Consider the following 17549-nt stretch of genomic DNA (forward strand, 5'->3'; position numbering starts at 1 on the left):
TTGATGCTTATTTTGTAAAGGGAGTACAAATAATAATCAAACAATGTTTTGTTTGGGATCAACTTAAAGATGAAGGGGAAGTACATTTCTTCCAATGTTTTATGTGGCAGCTAAGTCTTTTTGGGCGGTATATTCATTTATAATTTGGTTCTATCTAAATCACCTGTGTGCTGTAAAACACAGTTAAAATAACTTAATTCATCAACCACAATGAATTATTTCAAAATAAAACATTATTTTGAACATGCCTTCCGTTTAATTTGTGTACATTTCTCTCATCTTATATTATTTATAGTTTATATCATTTAAATGTTTTGTATTTGGCTCAGTGCAATCAGAAATGTTATTATTCTACAATGTAAAGCACTTTATAACTTTCATTTGAAAAGTGCTGTTTAAATAAAGTTGATCATTATTATCATTTACGTTTGATTGAACATTTTACTGATAACACTGAAAAAGAAATGTATGCATAGGCCTACTGTTGAATACTGTCCTTTAATTATACTAACTGTATCCCTACTCGTATAATGGGGTATTGCTTCCAAATGAAAGGATCTATTCTAAGTAGTTCTTCCATTAAAAAAAAATTAAAAACCCACAAATACTAGCTTTCTGTCAACTCCAAGTCCGATGAATAACACCAATGCAATGTGTCAGGTCGGCCCTTTAATGACGCAGAGTTACGCACTTCCCGGAAGTGCAGTGGGGACATAGGCCCCATCGATTCAACACAACTGCATACATAAGCATTTACTAATAATAAAGCTCGGTTTGTATATAATTTTCATGGAGTACCACCGCTAACACATATGGAGTGTCAAGAGGAAAAGCCGATCATCTATACTATGGAAAACAAGCCGATTGTGACATGTGAGTGTTTAGTAGAAGGATACGTCTAATTTGTTCTGCTCTTGACAGTTAGCCAGCTAGCTATATTCAGTAGCTAGTTTTAGCTTAGCTAGCTGGCTCCCTTATATTAACCAGACTCTGTGTGTGCATGGTTTGATGTGTGGCTTATTTTGTCATGGCTGTAATAGTTTCTTACTTTCATACTACACCACTGGTTGTGCTAAATGTCCACACGGGAATCTTTGAGCTAGCTAGTAGCTACATTAATTAACAGGCCTAGCTAACGACATAACGTCACGGCTAGTTGCTGCAGTTTAGGGAAGGATATCAGCTTGTTCCCTAAAGGACAGCCACAGTTTCCTCCGTTGGCAGCTCAGACTGTAGTCGCAACATCGTGTTGGCCCGGTGGGGTCAGTTTGCCATTCATAAATCCCTTGGAATCTTATGTAAGCTCCTTGAAGGGGTTATTTTAGGAGTCCGCTCTGGTAGTGGGTGCCAGCTTCTTCTCACACCGCAGGCTGCTCCATTTTTAGGACAGGAGCAGACCGAGGCACTGGGGATTATGAAGTTCTACACTATTCATCCAGTGTTATTTTTGTGAGACGAATCAAAATCTAAGGTACAGGTTGCCCCAAGCGAGGAACAGCTGAGCAGATAGCAGGTGTCCTGACTCAGGTGTATGTGCCTCTGAAATCACAGTTATATTTGCACTTTGATGATAATACAGTCAACATGTATAACAAGTAAACCCTATATACCCTAATTTGTATAAAGAACAAACACGTTTTATACAACTCTTATTTCCAAAGACTCAATAACCATGGAGTGCAATGTTTTAGAATTACAGTCAATTTCTCTAATTTCTTCATTATCTAGGTTAAGCATAAAAACAACAGGACACGTTAACATGTATGATAACATTGCTATGTTTTGGAGGGAATCTATTCCCTTTCAATGTAATGCCATACAGAAATAATAATACAAGAGTGTTCTGTTTTTCAAACAGTGGCTTGTTTCTGAGAGTCCAGTGTATTTATTGAAACGAATCTAATACTGATAATTACAGCATAGACACAGTTTAGGTCTGAGGCAGAAAAGGGCAAGTGAGAGAATAAGTAAGACATGTATTATGTTCTTATCAATCATTGATGATTATCATGATTTAAATCACCTGCAGACTATATGCTACCGTACATGTACAGTTGACTTAAGTGTGTCACTCCGAAGAAGTGTGAACTCGCCATTCTTTTTTAGAATTTCTCAAAACATTGATTTATGAATAAAACCTTGTAATAAGTCTCCAGCAAAATGAGCAGTGTTTCACTTTCTCTACTACTTGACGCTGTGTGTGAATGACTCACACGGTCAAAGGGATTATACTGGTGTTTGCTTTGCATGTGATAAGTTTGTGATAGCTGTTGTGGACATTCAAAGTTCAGTTTGTTTGGACCATACCGGTGCTGTATTACTGTGGAAAGATCACAAGTAACTCAACTAATCCATGCTGACATTACATTGTTACACTGCAGCTATGAACTATAAGAGTAACCAGTTTATGTTGTGTTATGTGTCGATTGTTCATGCAAATGTCTCTCTTTGCATACAAAACATCATACGCCCACCACACAGCAACCCTGCACATCCAGTGATGTCATGTATCTCTCCAGTTGATAAACAGTGAGCAGCAAGGGCAAGGCGAATTCATTAACAATGCAGGCAAATTGTCAGCACAAGGTTATGTGTTGGCTCCAATCCAGCACACTGGATTAAAATAGAACCGACTACGAGTTGTGCTGAAGTGCTGAAGTTTGTATTGCAGGATATTTGAAGGTGTTTACAATAACACTGGATGAATAGTGTAGAACTAGTAGTCCTTTTTTTCCCCTTGGGGCTAACCTATTTATAAAAATGGCTTTTCACGTGGTTCATTGGACGTGGCCCAGTTCCAGTGTAGCCTGACCAATTACCTCAGCCCTCCAGAACGCACACAGCTAGCGTGAATGGCAGTTTTGTTAATGAGCTTTTGAGAAATGGGGCATTGGTGGAGACATTAAAGTGAATTTATTGTTGAGCTAGGCTGAGTATTGTACCATTAGTGAGGGGTTGGTCCACCGGATCCTCACTGCTTCGGTGCCAACATGTTAGAGAAGACTCTCAAACAGCTGAGGTACTGCAATGTAAAGCTCTTCAAACTAAAGCTGATCATCAAGCACCTTATTCTCATATTCATATAATACCTTTTAAATGCAATGTGATGACAAAACTGTTGCATTACTTAGGAGATGTTCTCAATTTTGAGAAATATACGATGATATGATGAGCAGATTGGTACTTAATGCAGTGGGGAGGTGTGAGCTGCAGCTATGGTGGCACACACCTAATATTTGTCTTTCCAATAGGAATAGCTGATGCCGTATTTGTTGTTTTGATACTTCCAGAGGCTTCTATGCCAGATAGACTCAGACTCTGTGCACTACTATGAAGCCGACATGGTGCTGAAACATGGTCTAAGGATAGGCCTAGACTAGAGGGTGTTGCATGCTAGGAAGATTGTAAAAGCCTCAGGGACAACGGACATAAACTTGATGGTTTTTAAACAGCTGTGCAGAAATTATGTTTGTCAGTTCATTCAAATATTTTCAACATGAAGCTCCTTAAAGCATAAACAATCATTTCCAAGTAGGAAATGTGCCTGTTCTTCAGCAGGAAAGACTGAAATATGTGATTAATTAACCAGTTACACAGTTAAAAATGTGTATCATCGATATGGCTGTACTTGGCTAAACACGAAGAACCGGTTAGTTAATGAAAATCTGTGAACTGTGTCGACTTATAATTTTTTTTTGGCTAATTGAATTTTGGTTTTTAAATGCTCTTCCCCTTTTCATCACAGGTGCTGGAGACCAGGGCTTGTTTACGTCGCTCTATACCTCATTGGCCCAACAACTTCCGAGGGAGCCAATGGAATGGAGGAGGTGAGGTTTGCCCTGCCGAGTGATGGGAAAACTTAGTATTGCATATCTTTGTAAAGCTTTTTATTTTTAATTTCCACACATTCAATTTTGGAGCACGTAGTTGTTGGAACGTAACGTTTTTATCCACTCCGATATTGTCACAGGTCATTTTTTTGGTAAAGGTTTTCCAACATGTTACGTCATTACACCATGCTTTTTAAATGTCCTACACTACCACAATAATAACAACATATGCACAAACCATTCACAGTGAAAGACAATAAGGGTGTATAAAGCGTTCTGTGGTTTTGAAGAGCAGTGAATGGGCACAAGCCCTTTAAAGGTGGGGTAGGTCATTTTGGAGAAACCAGCTCGAGTGCGCTAGAATTTGAAAATACACAGCCGGAAAAAATCTGCCACTTCCTTACAGAGCCCCTCCTCCAACACACACGAACGCGCACATGACCAATGAGGGCACGAGATAAGTTTGTGCACAGATGGAAGGCTGTTTTTGCAAGAACAAACCAGTCTCAAATCAAGGCCTTGTTCTCTCTCCAGGGAAAGGATTCGATAACATTAATAGGGCTGCAACAAACGACTAATTTGATAATCGATTAATCTATCGATTAATGAAACGATTAATCGACTATTCGGACTATTACTGTATGCCTTGCACAATTTCTCAAACGCTCTTATTTAGCCATCAACTTTTAGATGTAGCTTGAGGTTGTTTTAGGCATGTGGAAACTAACAATGAAGACAATAAAGATGAATACTTGATTCAAAAATACATATATTATTAAATTAACTAAACACATTTTGAACAAAATTAACATAGCTTTTAATTTAAATTAAATAAATAATATTTCACATCAAAAGAAACAACAGTGTTTTAACAAATCGTATTAAATAATCTGATGACAGAACTGTAAACAGAATAGCTGAAACTTTAACAAACTAAATAACTCAGTTACCTCTAATCATTAACCCATGTTTGTATCATTTTGTTATCTCCGTGTGTTGCTGACGTGGAAACGTTACTCGTGGATGGGGCTACAGAGCTACTAGAAAGACAGTCGAACCCGGTGCATTCCTCCGTCTGAATGTGGTGCACTTTAGCTAAATGTTTAGACAAATTGCTCGTGTTACCGCCCTTACATGCTAAATTCTTATTGCACTCTTGGCAACGAGCATTGTCCACATCGAGACGGGTAACGTTTAACCACACCTTGGAGCGCTTCTCTCCGCCATCCCCGCCGTGTGTTGCTGCATGCATGTAGCAGCCGCGTGTGTGTAAACTGCCCCGCCCCCTCGCACACAGATGGGGGAGAGAGAGATCTCATCTCGATTGGAAAGATCGAAAATACATCATAGACGCATATTTTTGTCTTTTTGCATATTAGAAACGAGTTGGCGACACTAAGACTGCGATATAATGTTTTTGTAGCAATAATACATGACATATTGTGAAGCTGACCGTTGAGCGGCCCAGACCAAGCAAGGAGGCAGAGGCAGAACGTCCAAAAATATAACCCGACGTGGGCATTTATTAAAATCATGTGCACAAAGTTCACAGCCTCAATCCTGCTGTTCTCCTTGCACACATCTGGCAGCCACAAGGATCTCACACACCCTACCAGCCTCCAAAACAGACAGGGCAACAGACCCTAAATACACCCACTCTAATCAGCACAACAAGACACAGGTGAGGGGGGAGGAGACAACACAGGACACCAGGTGCACACAATCATCAGCCACAGACATCAACTGTACTGTGCAATCACGCTAATAAAGTGCAATATTACCCAGCCTGAAGCCGTCAGTCCATAGTGACGAAGTTACCTTCGTCACATTTCCTTCCCCCTCTCCCCAGGAAGCACAGTGTCTTTACAGTCTCGGCTTCGGGACAACCAGTCAGCCACCCGGTTTCAACGCCGCCTCCTCCGCCACCTCCAGCGGGGCCAGTGAAGCCGCTGTCAATCATGTCGCGATGCCACCCATCCGGAAGCCGTTCCGTCCCGTTGCAATGCGCTGGTCTGCCTCCAGCACGACCCAGGGTCCGTCGACTCCTCGTGGGTCCGGGTCCGCCTCCTCGACCTGCAAACGCCGCTCCTCCTGCCCGTCTCCCGCTGCTTGTCTCTCGTCTCCTGCTGCCTCAACAGCCATGGCTCCCTGGTCCGTTCCAGGCATAGCCACCCCCCAGCCGCGGTTCCTCTCTTTGGTCCCTCTTCTTTCCTCTCGTAATTTTCACCTCCTTACTTGGTCAAATCCCACTTCTGACACCAATTGTGAAGCTGACCGTTGAGCGGCCCAGACCAAGCAAGGAGGCAGAGGCAGAACATCCAAAAATATAACCCGACGTGGGCATTTATTAAAATCATGTGCACAAAGTTCACAGCCTCAATCCTGCTGTTCTCCTTGCACACATCCGGCAGCCACAAGGATCTCACACACCCTACCAGCCTCCAAAACAGACAGGGCAACAGACCCTAAATACACCCACTCTAATCAGCACAACAAGACACAGGTGAGGGGGGAGGAGACAACACAGGACACCAGGTGCACACAATCATCAGCCACAGACATCAACTGTACTGTGCAATCACGCTAATAAAGTACAATATTACCCAGCCTGAAGCCGTCAGTCCATAGTGACGAAGTTACCTTCGTCACACATATATTTTTTAAATGTCTCCAGTACTGATAAAAAGACCGATAACGTTGGAGCTTAACGGCGTGTAAAACACACGTGATGACGTCACTGTCGAATCGACGACTGAATTAGTTGGCAACTAATTTGGTCGTCGATTTGAATCGATTAAGTCGATTAGTTGTTGCACCCATAAACATTATTAATTCAAACAATACCAGTGGATTGGGTTTTGGTCTTTCATATACAGTATACCTAGCCAGTTGATCTCACATTAAACATCTATTGACCGTAAACAGCATATCATTGATCCTACTAAACTCCTCCCTCTTTTCTGTGCAGGACGTATGGCCGTGCACCAAAAATGATCCACCTTGAAGCTAACTTTGTCCAGTTCAAAGAGGAGCTGCTCCCAAAGGACGGCAACAAGGCTCTCCTCACCTTCCCCTTCCTCCACATCTACTGGACCGACTGCTGTGTGAGTAGCCTGAAAAACACACACACACACACACGCGCACACACGCCACATTGGCAATACTGGGAAACATTTATAATTGCATTGTGCATTATCAAACTGTGCTAAGATAACAAAGGAAGCTTGTCTTATCATTTGGCAGCTCTTCCTTAGAAACATGTCCTGTCCCAGTGGGACAATAAAGGACTGTTGAATTAAATTCTATCCCGCTGGCAGATCAGGTGCAAAGACTTGTGTGCTTTCATTAAATGACTCTCTGTGAACACTTTGGTTTTTCAGTATAGCTAAACACACAATACAGATGACAGTTGTCTCTGTTTTTGTGGTCATAAAAGCTTTAAGTCTAATAAAAAAAGATATGCTGCTGTGAGAGCGTGGATTAAATGACTGTTTTATGGTCGTTATCGTAGAGGTTCCTTTTATGATATATAGAAAGACACAACTTTTATATTAACCATCATTCATTTATGTACACATTGAGTAATTATAATAAGTCTGCATGTTGTGTTGACTTTGTTTTCCAAAGTCAAATCACACAGAATCTTGGAAAAGTTTGTTTATTCCACTTGTTCAGGAGGATAAGCAATGTCTGCTTCTCTTCCCAATAGTCAAAAGAAAAATCCTTTTAAATGTATGTAAGTTGTCAAACATTTAGTAAGAGCTATGTTTTGTGGAGTGAAAAATATCTGCTTCTTGTGGATAGAAGAAAGGAAGAATATGTTTTCAAATGTATCTCGACATTATGTACAACTTGTTGCACTCAACTGCCTGTGCTGAACTTGATGTTCTTGCAAGACTGCTGCTTAGGGAAAGCAGACCGGGGATAGAGAGAAGGGAAGCAGGAACCTGCTGCTGCTGCTGACTGAGCAGCTGGTTAGTTTAAGGAAGTGCTGTCATCAGCGCGTGACTCAAGACTATGGCAGTTTTTGTGTGTGTGTGTGTGTGTGTGTGTGTGTGTGTGTGTGTGTGTGTGTGTGTGTGTGTGTGTGTGTGTGTGTGTGTGTGTGTGTGTGTGTGTGTGTGTGTGTGTGTGTGTGTGTGTGTGTGGTGTGTGTGTGTGTGTGTGTGTGTGTGTGTGGTGTGTGTGTGTGTGTGTGTGTGTGTGTGTGTGTGTGTGTGTGGTGTGTGTGTGTGTGTGTGTGTGGTGTGTGTGTGTGTGTGTGTGTGTGTGTGTGTGTGTGTGTGTGTGTGTGTGTGTGTGTGTGTGTGTGTGTGTGTGTGTGTGTGTGTGTGTGTGTGTGTGTGTGTGTGTGTGTGGGTGTGTGTGTGTGTGTGTGTGTGTGTGTGTGTGTGTGTGTGTGTGTGTGTGTGTGTGTGTGTGTGTGTGTGTGTGTGTGTGTGTGTGTGTGTGTGTGTGTGTGTGTGTGTGTGTGTGTGTGTGTGTGTGTGTGTGTGTGTGTGTGTGTGTGTGTGTGTGTGTGTGTGTGTGTGTGTGTGTGGGTGTGTAATAATTTACTGCCCTGGTTATATGCAGTATGGGACACCGCTTGCTTTACAATTTAATAGACCAGACCTACAAAGACTACCTTGTTGAGACTGCATAAGAAAGTGAGTCCTTGATAAACAACCATTGTTTTGCAGGATCTAATATTTTAAACGCAAAGAAAAAAGAGAACTTTGTTGGTTCAGAAAAGAGAGAAATCTTACCTGCATAACATAAACATTAAAAAACCATTAAAATGCACAGGCATGTACTTCTGCTTGTCTGGTTTCCCTGAACAGTCTTTCTGTCACAATCTATGACACCATGGCCATGTCATAAAGGCTTTTCTCACTGCAAAGCCATAGCTCTGGGATAAGAGTTGACACTTGGATAGCTTAGCCCCTTTTCACACACACACATTGTTAACCAAGGGTTAACCTCAGCTCTGCACTTCTACTAGCCCTGGGTAAAATGTCTTTTGGATCACATGATGGTTTACATTCTAAAAAAAGAGTTTCACATGCCATATTAACTTGTTATTTCCAATTGTCATGTTTTTCTGGCTTCACACAAGACAATTAAAGAGAGGGAAAATTATGTTTTTTAAATGTATATTCTACTTCATTACAGGACACAGAGGCGTATAAGAGCACGGTAAAGGAGGACATGGTGCGCTGGCAGAACAGCTTGCGGACTCATGGCTCAGCAGACTGGGTCATCATCGTTGTGGAGACAAACGACACTAAGAAGAAGAACAAGACTAACATCCTGCCTCGGTCATCCATCGTGGACAAGATCCGCAGCGATTTCTGCAACAAGCAGAATGACAGGTCAGGACACTCCGCCCTATTAACAAGCTGATGGAGGTGAAATTGCCTGCCCTTCTCATACGTTCTCACAGCAGGCAACATAATTACTACCTGCCTAATATAATAAGCCCCGTTGACTCAACCTTCCCTGAGTAAATATAGGTAATTCCCCTTGCCACAGGTGTGTGGTGCTGTCGGATCCTCTGAAGGACTCGTCCCGGTCTCAGGAATCCTGGAACTCCTTGCTGCTCAAGCTGCGAACCCTCCTCCTCATGTCCTTCACAAAGAACCTGGGACGCTTTGAAGACGACATGCGGACGCTCCGAGAGAAACGCACTCAGCCTGGCTGGAGCTTCTGTGAATACTTCATGGTCCAGGTACAAAGAAAAACAACAGGCAGGCATCTGCACAGAAAGATAATCTGAGGTTGTGTCATGACTTGTATTAAAGGTGGGGTAGGTAAGTTTGAGAAACCGGCTCGAGATACACTTGTTATATTCCATGGAACGCTCTTAACATCCCGATAGTAATGACTATCTTACAGTAAGTGCTTTGACAAAAAATCCATGAAAAAATGTCATCTGTGGAAGACTAGTTCTGTAAAAAGCACGACCAATCATTTTAGCCGGCCCGGCTAAAGTAACTGGATGGCCTACCTGCCTGTCAGCCTTCCATCTGTGCACAAACTTATCTCGTGCCCTCATTGATCATGTGCGCGTTCGTGTGTGTTGGAGGAGGGGCTCTGTGAGGAAGTGGCAGATTTGTTCCGGCTGTGTATTTTTTCAATTCTAGCGCACTCGAGCTGGTTTCTTCAACATTACCTATCCCATCTTTAAAGGGCATACAAACTTGCGTCACCAGGAATAAAACTAAAAGGCAGAGTCTATTGGCTATTTTTGAGTTGTGTGTTCTATAGTTTAAAAATGCTTATACACACTACTTTTGTTGGGAAAAGTGTCACAGTTCAGTTGTGTTTCACATGTTATTTGTGTGCAGGAGGAGCTGGCCTTTGTTTTTGAGATGCTGCAGCAGTTTGAAGATGCATTGGTCCAGTATGATGAACTAGATGCTCTTTTTACCCAATATGTCCTCAACTTTGGAGCTGGAGGTAATTAAACACCACCAAATGGCTGGTTTAATTTAGCAGAATAAAGACACGTTTTTGGTGCATACATTTTCTGTTTCCAAGATCTAAAGTTTGGCATTTGTCTGTGTTTCTATCCACAGATACGGCGAACTGGCTGGGCTCGTTCTGCGCTCCAGTGAACAACTGGAGCGGCTTGCTGCTTCGGCGGCCCATCGACATGGAGAAGAGGGATGGGATCCAGCGGGGGGAGGCCAGTCTGCTGGATCTGAGGAGCTACCTGTTCTCTAGACAGTGCACCTTGCTCATCTTCCTCCTGAGGCCCTGGGAGGTCACTCAGAGAGCCCTGGAGCTGCTGCACAACTGTGTTCAGGAGCTACGCCTGCTGGAGGTAAACAGACTTCTGAAGGGACATTGTTCATGTTTATATACTTAAATCAACATGTACTCAGCTCTTCCGACTCTGAAGCCACTTAAAACAAATATGTATTCCGACTTCCTCAATCAATCACATTTCCAAGAAAATACACATCTCTTGGGTAATAAAGTGTTTATCTAGAGAATCTTAAACTTCACTAGACAACAGGTGATTGGGTTACCATCCTTATCCATACTGTGATGGATGGACAGCAGACTGCATTGAAACAGACTGAATAGATTGTGTCCTCCATCATAACACTGCGATGTCGCCCCTCTTGTTCAGGTGTCGGTGGTGGAGGGGGCTCTGGACTGCTGGGTGTTTCTCAGCTGCTTGGAGGTTCTGCACAGAATCGAGGGCTGCTGTGATCAGGCCCAGTTAGCTGCTAACTGCTCACACACTGTCGGGCTGTGGGCCTACGCCACTGACAAGGTAACAAATCAAACTGAATCCTGTAGCATTGGCTTTGATCACTTGATGTTTTTTTATATAATCAAGGGGATTATTAAATAGCAAGCAGTCAATATCTGGTTAAAAGGGTTTTCTCCAAATATTGGTGGAGAAGAGGTTTCAGATATATTATTCATTCTTGTTCCTGTCTGCAGCTGAAGTCCCTGGGGGAACTCTGCGGCCTGGTGTCAGAGAAGGGACCCACCTCTGAGGACTTGAACAGGACTGTGGATCTGCTGGCCGGTCTGGGGGATGAGAGGCCTGAGACTGGTGAGTTCACACTCTCCTGGGAAATGAAACTAGTGTAGCCCTCAGCTGTACTCTGCAGCTTTTCACAGCAGACATAGAGCGATGACTCTGTTGGTCCATGTTGTCACAATGTATTCTACCATTGTTCTGAGTCTCCTTTTCACTGACAGCTTGTTCAGCCAATCATTTTGTTAAGGTTCAATGAAGAGTATTATTTAAAAGACAAAATAATGTAATCAATTTCCCTTTTTCTTCCTCTACAGTGAGCAGTTTACAGAGCCCTTACAAAAAGCTGAAGGAGGCCTTGTCTTCTGTGGAAGCCTTTGAAAGGCACTATCTTGTAAGTCCACTTCTTGCCACAGCTTTATGTTGTACTTCAGGAGTTGGCAAAGCAGGAAGTTGGCACGCATTTTTTGAATTCCTGTCCCCAAACTTTTTTTCTGATGTAACCTGCTGTAAACCTCAGGGGAGACGATTGATTTTCTCTATCCTCTCTTCCCTATCAACCGTTTCCTCTTCCTCCAACACCTGGTTGGCCGCTTGTTGTATCAGGAGCTCTCTCATGCTGCTATGGAGATGTACAGGGCCATCAGCCGACTGAGGTCTGCCAGACTGGTGGGGAAAAGCCTGGCTGAGTTCTACATGTAAGCTCACTTTGAATAGGTCTCAAAATGATCTTAAAGCTCAAGAGCATCCCAACTGGTATTTTCAGTAAGTCTGGTTGATTAGGCCACCTCTCCAGAACTGTCAATCAGTCACTGCTTGTTAACACCCACACACTCCCGAGGAGAGGTCTAATCAGGCAGAATAAATGAAAAGTGCAGTTGAAAGTGATATTTTAAACCCCCTACTAGAGTCATCCTGGCATTCTTGCTGTGTTAAAAACATATTTTAGGTTGACTACTAAGATTAATCAGACATGTTAACCCAAACATGTAAGGTGTGTTACAGATAACAAACAGATTCAGATCATAACATGGCCTAATGCCAAACACTAGGCAATAACAGTTGCACAGTTTAATGTTCTCTACGTTCAAAGTAGACGCTAACCTTTTTTATTATAAAGCAAAATAATACCGTTTACAAAGATTTGCATTTGTATATGCTAACTGACAGTACAATCACATACTGTACGATAAAGATAATCTCTCTTTCATTGTCCTCCTTTACTTTGGCCTTTATATTTGTGTTGATTTCACTTCTAAGTAGCATTAAATAATGTTTGGGACAATGTGGATGTGCATATGAGAAACAATGTGCTGTGTTTGTTTGTCTATCAGGAAGAAGGGGGGACCCTGAGAAGGCAGAGGCTTTCTTACAGGAAGCTCTGAAGTCCTACGTATCGGAGGGATGGAGCCTCCCTGTCACTCACACCAGGAAACAGATCGCTGAGTGTCAAAAGCTGCTGGGCAGGACTGAAGAGTATCCTTCAAAAACAGCCATTTGACCAATTAAGGGCCAAATATGTTGACTTTACACTTATGTTAAACTTTAAAAAGGAAATATCCGTCAGTTTTTCAGTGGAATGTTTAGTGGAAGTTTGTTTCACATTTTATTAACTAAAAACGTTAACTTAACTTTTATGTCTAATACAGAGTGTCCGCGGGGTCGTAAAAAGTATTAAAAGTTGATAAATCAATTTAGCGAAAATTAAGGCTATTAAAAAGTATTAAAGGGCATTTTCCAAGGTATTACATTTTGTAGCTTGTTTTCAATAAGTATATAAATTGTCCAAAGAGGTTGTGTTCTACAGTCTGCCTGAATGTAATCATTGCGTAGGTGTGTAGTGTGATTCTGTGTAGTTTATTTCTGGCATCCCGTTGGATTTGACGTCATCTGAACAGGACATCGCACGCTCACTGCTTGATAGCGTGCGAAGGTCCGTTTACGCCGTTTGTTAAACAACATCGTTATGAGGAAATGCAAGTTTGCGTCCAAATGGTTGGAAGATAAGGAGGAAGGACAATCAATACTGTATATAGTACATGTGAGGTAGTGTGTGTCAATGTAACCGGTTAAAACTCCAAGTGGGGATGAGGTCCTAACATTTATGGAAAGGGTCTTAAGAAAGGTCTTAAAAGGTATTACATCTGACTTCAGGATTCCTGCGTATACCCTGTAATATCCTCGTAATTTAGAGAAGAAATACAGTAATCATCTTTAGTTAGTTCACTTGTATTCTCGCCCATTGGGGATACAGAAGCTTGTCCAGTATTGTCCAGCTTTGGAAAGTTTGCAAAGGGTTATAATGTGAACCTGATAGAGGTGGTGTTCTTGCACAGACTTCACTGTAGGGTTCGGTTTCCTTTACAACCTGCTGCAGCTACTTACAAACCAGTGCCTTGTTGGCTGGTGATGCGAATCTGACCATGGAGGAGAGGAAGCACTTTTGTCAAGAAATTCTGACCTTTGCCGGCAAGTCTGAAGATCAGTGTAAGTGATAATGACCTTTTACAACACAACACTTAAAAACATGAAGGCAAAAAAAAACCTTATTTACTCTGTTCTTTATTATAAGCTAATGATGTTCAGTTATTTCAAGGGGTCATCAAGTTGTTGTGCCTCCTTCAAACAATCACCTCTTTAGCTGATGATCTGAGAAAAAATCTATAGTAAATTAACATCACATGTTATCTTCTTCCTCCACAGCTGACAAAGTCACTCTCAGCATGGGTGTTTTTTCTCAACTCACGCGGCTGCAGTTCCAGCCAGCCACAGCCTCGGTGCACTCCGGAGCCGTCCTGCAGGTGGAGATCAATCTGCGATGTTTGATGCCCGTGTCGGTGCACATACAGCAACTAGCGGCTAGCATTCACTTTGACCTGGAGCGCGCAGGGACTAATGGAAGGTCTAAGGGAGCTGCCAGACAAACTATCCCAGGGACAGTGGAGTTTAGCCACGACACCTCGTCAGCGGGACCCTCCTCCTCCTCAGGTGGGCCCCCTTTAGAGCTTGAGGAGATTCAGGACAGGAGTCCAACGGACAATTCTCTCAACTCTACAGGAGTGGGTGTGTAAAAACACTCATCTGGTTATGCGGCTTCCGGAAAGCATCTCACCGCCGGACACGCCTAACTGTGTCAGCCCTCCTGCCATTACCCTGAAGGAAGGAGCACAGATGCTGAAAGTGCAGGATGTAACGTTAGAGCCCGGGAATAACAGCATCACATTCACAGCACCAGTAAAGAGACACTTTGCTGCTGCCTTTAAAATGTATTTTAAATAAATGTTAAACTCCTGTTTGTTTCCTTACCTTCCACCTTTAATCAGTCACTCTTTTCTCTGTAGAGTGGACAACCGGGTACGTACACACTGCGCCAGCTGTTTGCCACCGTGGGTCAGGTGCAGTTTGTTCTGCCTCATATCTACCCATCAGTCCAGTATGAAGTCTATTCTCAGGAGCCACAACTCACCGTGGAGCCTCTATCAGGTCAGATTTGTTTGAATATAATATATCCACCTCCATGATATGGTTATTGGTCACAGTTTGAGTTCAGTAACAAAGTCTTGTTGACAAGTTTGAACTGAGCACGTATCAGGGATACAAACAGACAGCATTGTGTTTGTGATCATGTTAACCACAGAGCAGCATGTGTGTGGAGCCGTGGCTCACTGGAGTTGTGTTGGTGCTTTCAGAGCCGCTGTTGGCCGGTCTGTCTCAGAAGGTGAAGTTTACTCTGCTGACGGGTCACTACACTGTGAAGAAGGGGGACGCTCTGCAGCTCAGCAACACCGACACCATGCCCATCCTGCCCTCCACCAGCTGCTCCGCCCGCATCAGCAACCCCACAGGTGGTCAGTACACATTCTAAAGGATCTGATTGATTCAATGCAATCTACTTTTTCCGGCATGAATCTACCTTTTATTAACTGATTTTACCTATGGCTGCAACTAACGATTTGTTAGCAATTAATCTGCTTTTTATTTTCTCAATTGTTTGATATATACAATGTAGGAAGATAGTGAAAAAAAATCTATTCCAGCTTCTCAAAGTCCAAGGAAATGTTTTTATTGTCTTGTTTTATCAGTCCAAAACCCAAAGATATACAGATAAACATAATTTAAAACAAAGAGAAAGCTGAAAACTGGATTTTCTGTCATTATTGCATTATTGTTTCCTATTGAAACCAGAAGTGTGTGTGTGCCTATAAACACACTGACTCATACGGATACAGCTCTAAAGTTCTCACGGCTTCCCTTTCTGTCCTCGTCCCTTCAGAGTGGTGGGGGAAAGCGCTCTGTCCATCCAGTCGTCTGAGAAGGTGACCAGCATCAGCCTGCCCGCCACCCCCCCGTACCACACTCTGGAGTTCCAGCTGGAGGTTCTGTGCATCATCCCGTCCGGGTCCGACCACCCCCCCAACGAGAGGCTGACCAACGGAGAGGTCCGCCACCGACCACGCAGCTACAGCCATCCTGACACTCCCATGACCGCCATCGACCAGAGGGTGAGGAAACAAACACACACTTTCAGAGTGAGCTGTAACTGATGTGGGGGAAATAATAATGGAGGAGGTCTTATTGTCATACTAAGAGATTTGATAGTAAAGTCTTGCTGGCGTCTGTCCACAGATGTCCATTGACTGTCCTTGGTCGATCTACTCCACGCTGCTGGCCCTCACCTTCTACATCCCCTTCAAAACCAAACACTCTCTGCTTTCTGCTGGTAACAGGTGGGCCTCCATTCTATATACTTTCCTGTTTGTGTCGCAAATAAAAAACTAATGTGGAACCAAAGAAAAGTTCCTCTTTTACATGAAATCCTTTCCATACAGAACCTAGAGGTTACTTCCTTAATATGTTCATAGCGTTCTTTACCATGTACATTCCCAAACTCGCTCATACACAAGTCTGACATGCCACCTTTCATCTCACCCCACAGGAAGTACATCCAGGTGTGTGTGCAGAACATGTCAGATAAGAACTTCACGCTGGCAGAAGTGAAGCTGACGGAGAAGCAGAATGCATCACTGGAGCTGGAGTCCCTCAACACTAAAACTCAACAGGTGAGAAGAACAAAAACCATGAATCATTTTCAGCCTGAGGGATTTAAGACTGAAGGCTATTTACTAATTAATATGTATGTCTGGTGTGTGTTGTGGTGCAGCTTTTGTGCAGTAAGCACAGTTGTTCTGCTTGTGGGAGGTGAGGTGGCAGGACGACCTGCCCTCCTGTCTCCAGTGTGTCTTCTCTACAAACTTCTCTCGCTGCAAACAAGACGTCTCTGCTTTTCAAACCCTTCCAATACCAGATTCCAGCTCGAGGAGTCACTGTAAGTTCACTTAAACATTATTTCTTGCATGAAGCTTCAATTGTTTTGTCAGTTGCTCAACTTTTCATTGAATAACTGAAAATGAAAACAATCATGAAAAATCTATTCAATTCAAAGGTTTTATTGTCATATGCACAAAGCTACAGTGTAGAAATGGCAATGAAAATCTTCTGACCTGAGCTCCTCCAACAATCAAACATATAATAAAATACAAAATAAAAGTAGAGCAAAAGGTCTATATACATGTAAATAGAATATGATATGTAGGCTACAAGAACAGAATATGAAATAAAATAATGTAAATTAAGACAAAATTAAATACGATTTATTGCGTTGATAACTATTTATACAAATAAGTGTATCGCAAGTTGACAACAGGAATGTTTATCGGGGGCACTTAGCAGAGCTCAGGTTGTTTAGCGTGTTTATGGCGTGTGGGATGAAACTGTCCCTCAGTCTGTTCTATTTTGTGAGATTTTCTCCATTTGTTATTGTCAGACGTTGTACAGTGTGAGAGCAGAGATCCTGCCTCCTGCTGGGGAGCAGAACTGTCGCTCCGGGTTCCTCTGTGGGGCTGGAGGTGTGGTATAACACGCCTGACTGAACCTGCAGAGGGAGAGATCGCAGAGGACAGCAAGACCGACACTGAGGGCCTCAAAACCACTAAACTCATGTATGAAGGTATGTGGAGAACAGTTTGTCTTCTGGGTTTTCTTAAAGGATGGATAAATCAAAGCATTGAAAAAACATTAAGCAATAAAATCAGAGGGTATTTTTCTAGTAACGTGGAGGTTTCATTTTTTTATTGTGTATACAAAATATTGGCATTTAAACTCTCTAAGCTCTAGTAATCATTATTTTCATTCCCATGTCCACAGTGGCTGACAGCAGCAGTAACTGGGCGGTGTGTGGG

General features: G+C 42.7%; 1 protein-coding gene across 1 annotated transcript in view; it reads left to right on the top strand.

The window, feature by feature from the left end:
- Positions 1 to 708: 708 nt before the first annotated feature.
- Positions 709 to 17549, top strand: part of trappc10 (trafficking protein particle complex 10) — a 19775-nt gene continuing 2934 nt past the window's right edge. The window contains 26 exon segments of the mRNA XM_034213454.1: positions 709 to 873; positions 3746 to 3827; positions 6799 to 6934; positions 8985 to 9184; positions 9345 to 9540; positions 10160 to 10271; positions 10391 to 10638; positions 10951 to 11097; positions 11271 to 11385; positions 11628 to 11704; positions 11917 to 12008; positions 12649 to 12786; positions 13688 to 13797; positions 14014 to 14372; positions 14374 to 14544; positions 14652 to 14793; positions 15000 to 15162; positions 15584 to 15812; positions 15937 to 16037; positions 16247 to 16370; positions 16472 to 16490; positions 16493 to 16593; positions 16595 to 16636; positions 17135 to 17212; positions 17215 to 17317; positions 17515 to 17549. Coding sequence (XP_034069345.1) covers positions 813 to 873; positions 3746 to 3827; positions 6799 to 6934; positions 8985 to 9184; positions 9345 to 9540; positions 10160 to 10271; positions 10391 to 10638; positions 10951 to 11097; positions 11271 to 11385; positions 11628 to 11704; positions 11917 to 12008; positions 12649 to 12786; positions 13688 to 13797; positions 14014 to 14372; positions 14374 to 14544; positions 14652 to 14793; positions 15000 to 15162; positions 15584 to 15812; positions 15937 to 16037; positions 16247 to 16370; positions 16472 to 16490; positions 16493 to 16593; positions 16595 to 16636; positions 17135 to 17212; positions 17215 to 17317; positions 17515 to 17549 — 3381 coding nt within the window. The 5' untranslated portion in view covers positions 709 to 812.

This window comes from Gymnodraco acuticeps, unplaced genomic scaffold (genome assembly GCF_902827175.1).
Source record: "Gymnodraco acuticeps unplaced genomic scaffold, fGymAcu1.1, whole genome shotgun sequence".
Lineage (NCBI taxonomy): Eukaryota > Metazoa > Chordata > Actinopteri > Perciformes > Bathydraconidae > Gymnodraco > Gymnodraco acuticeps.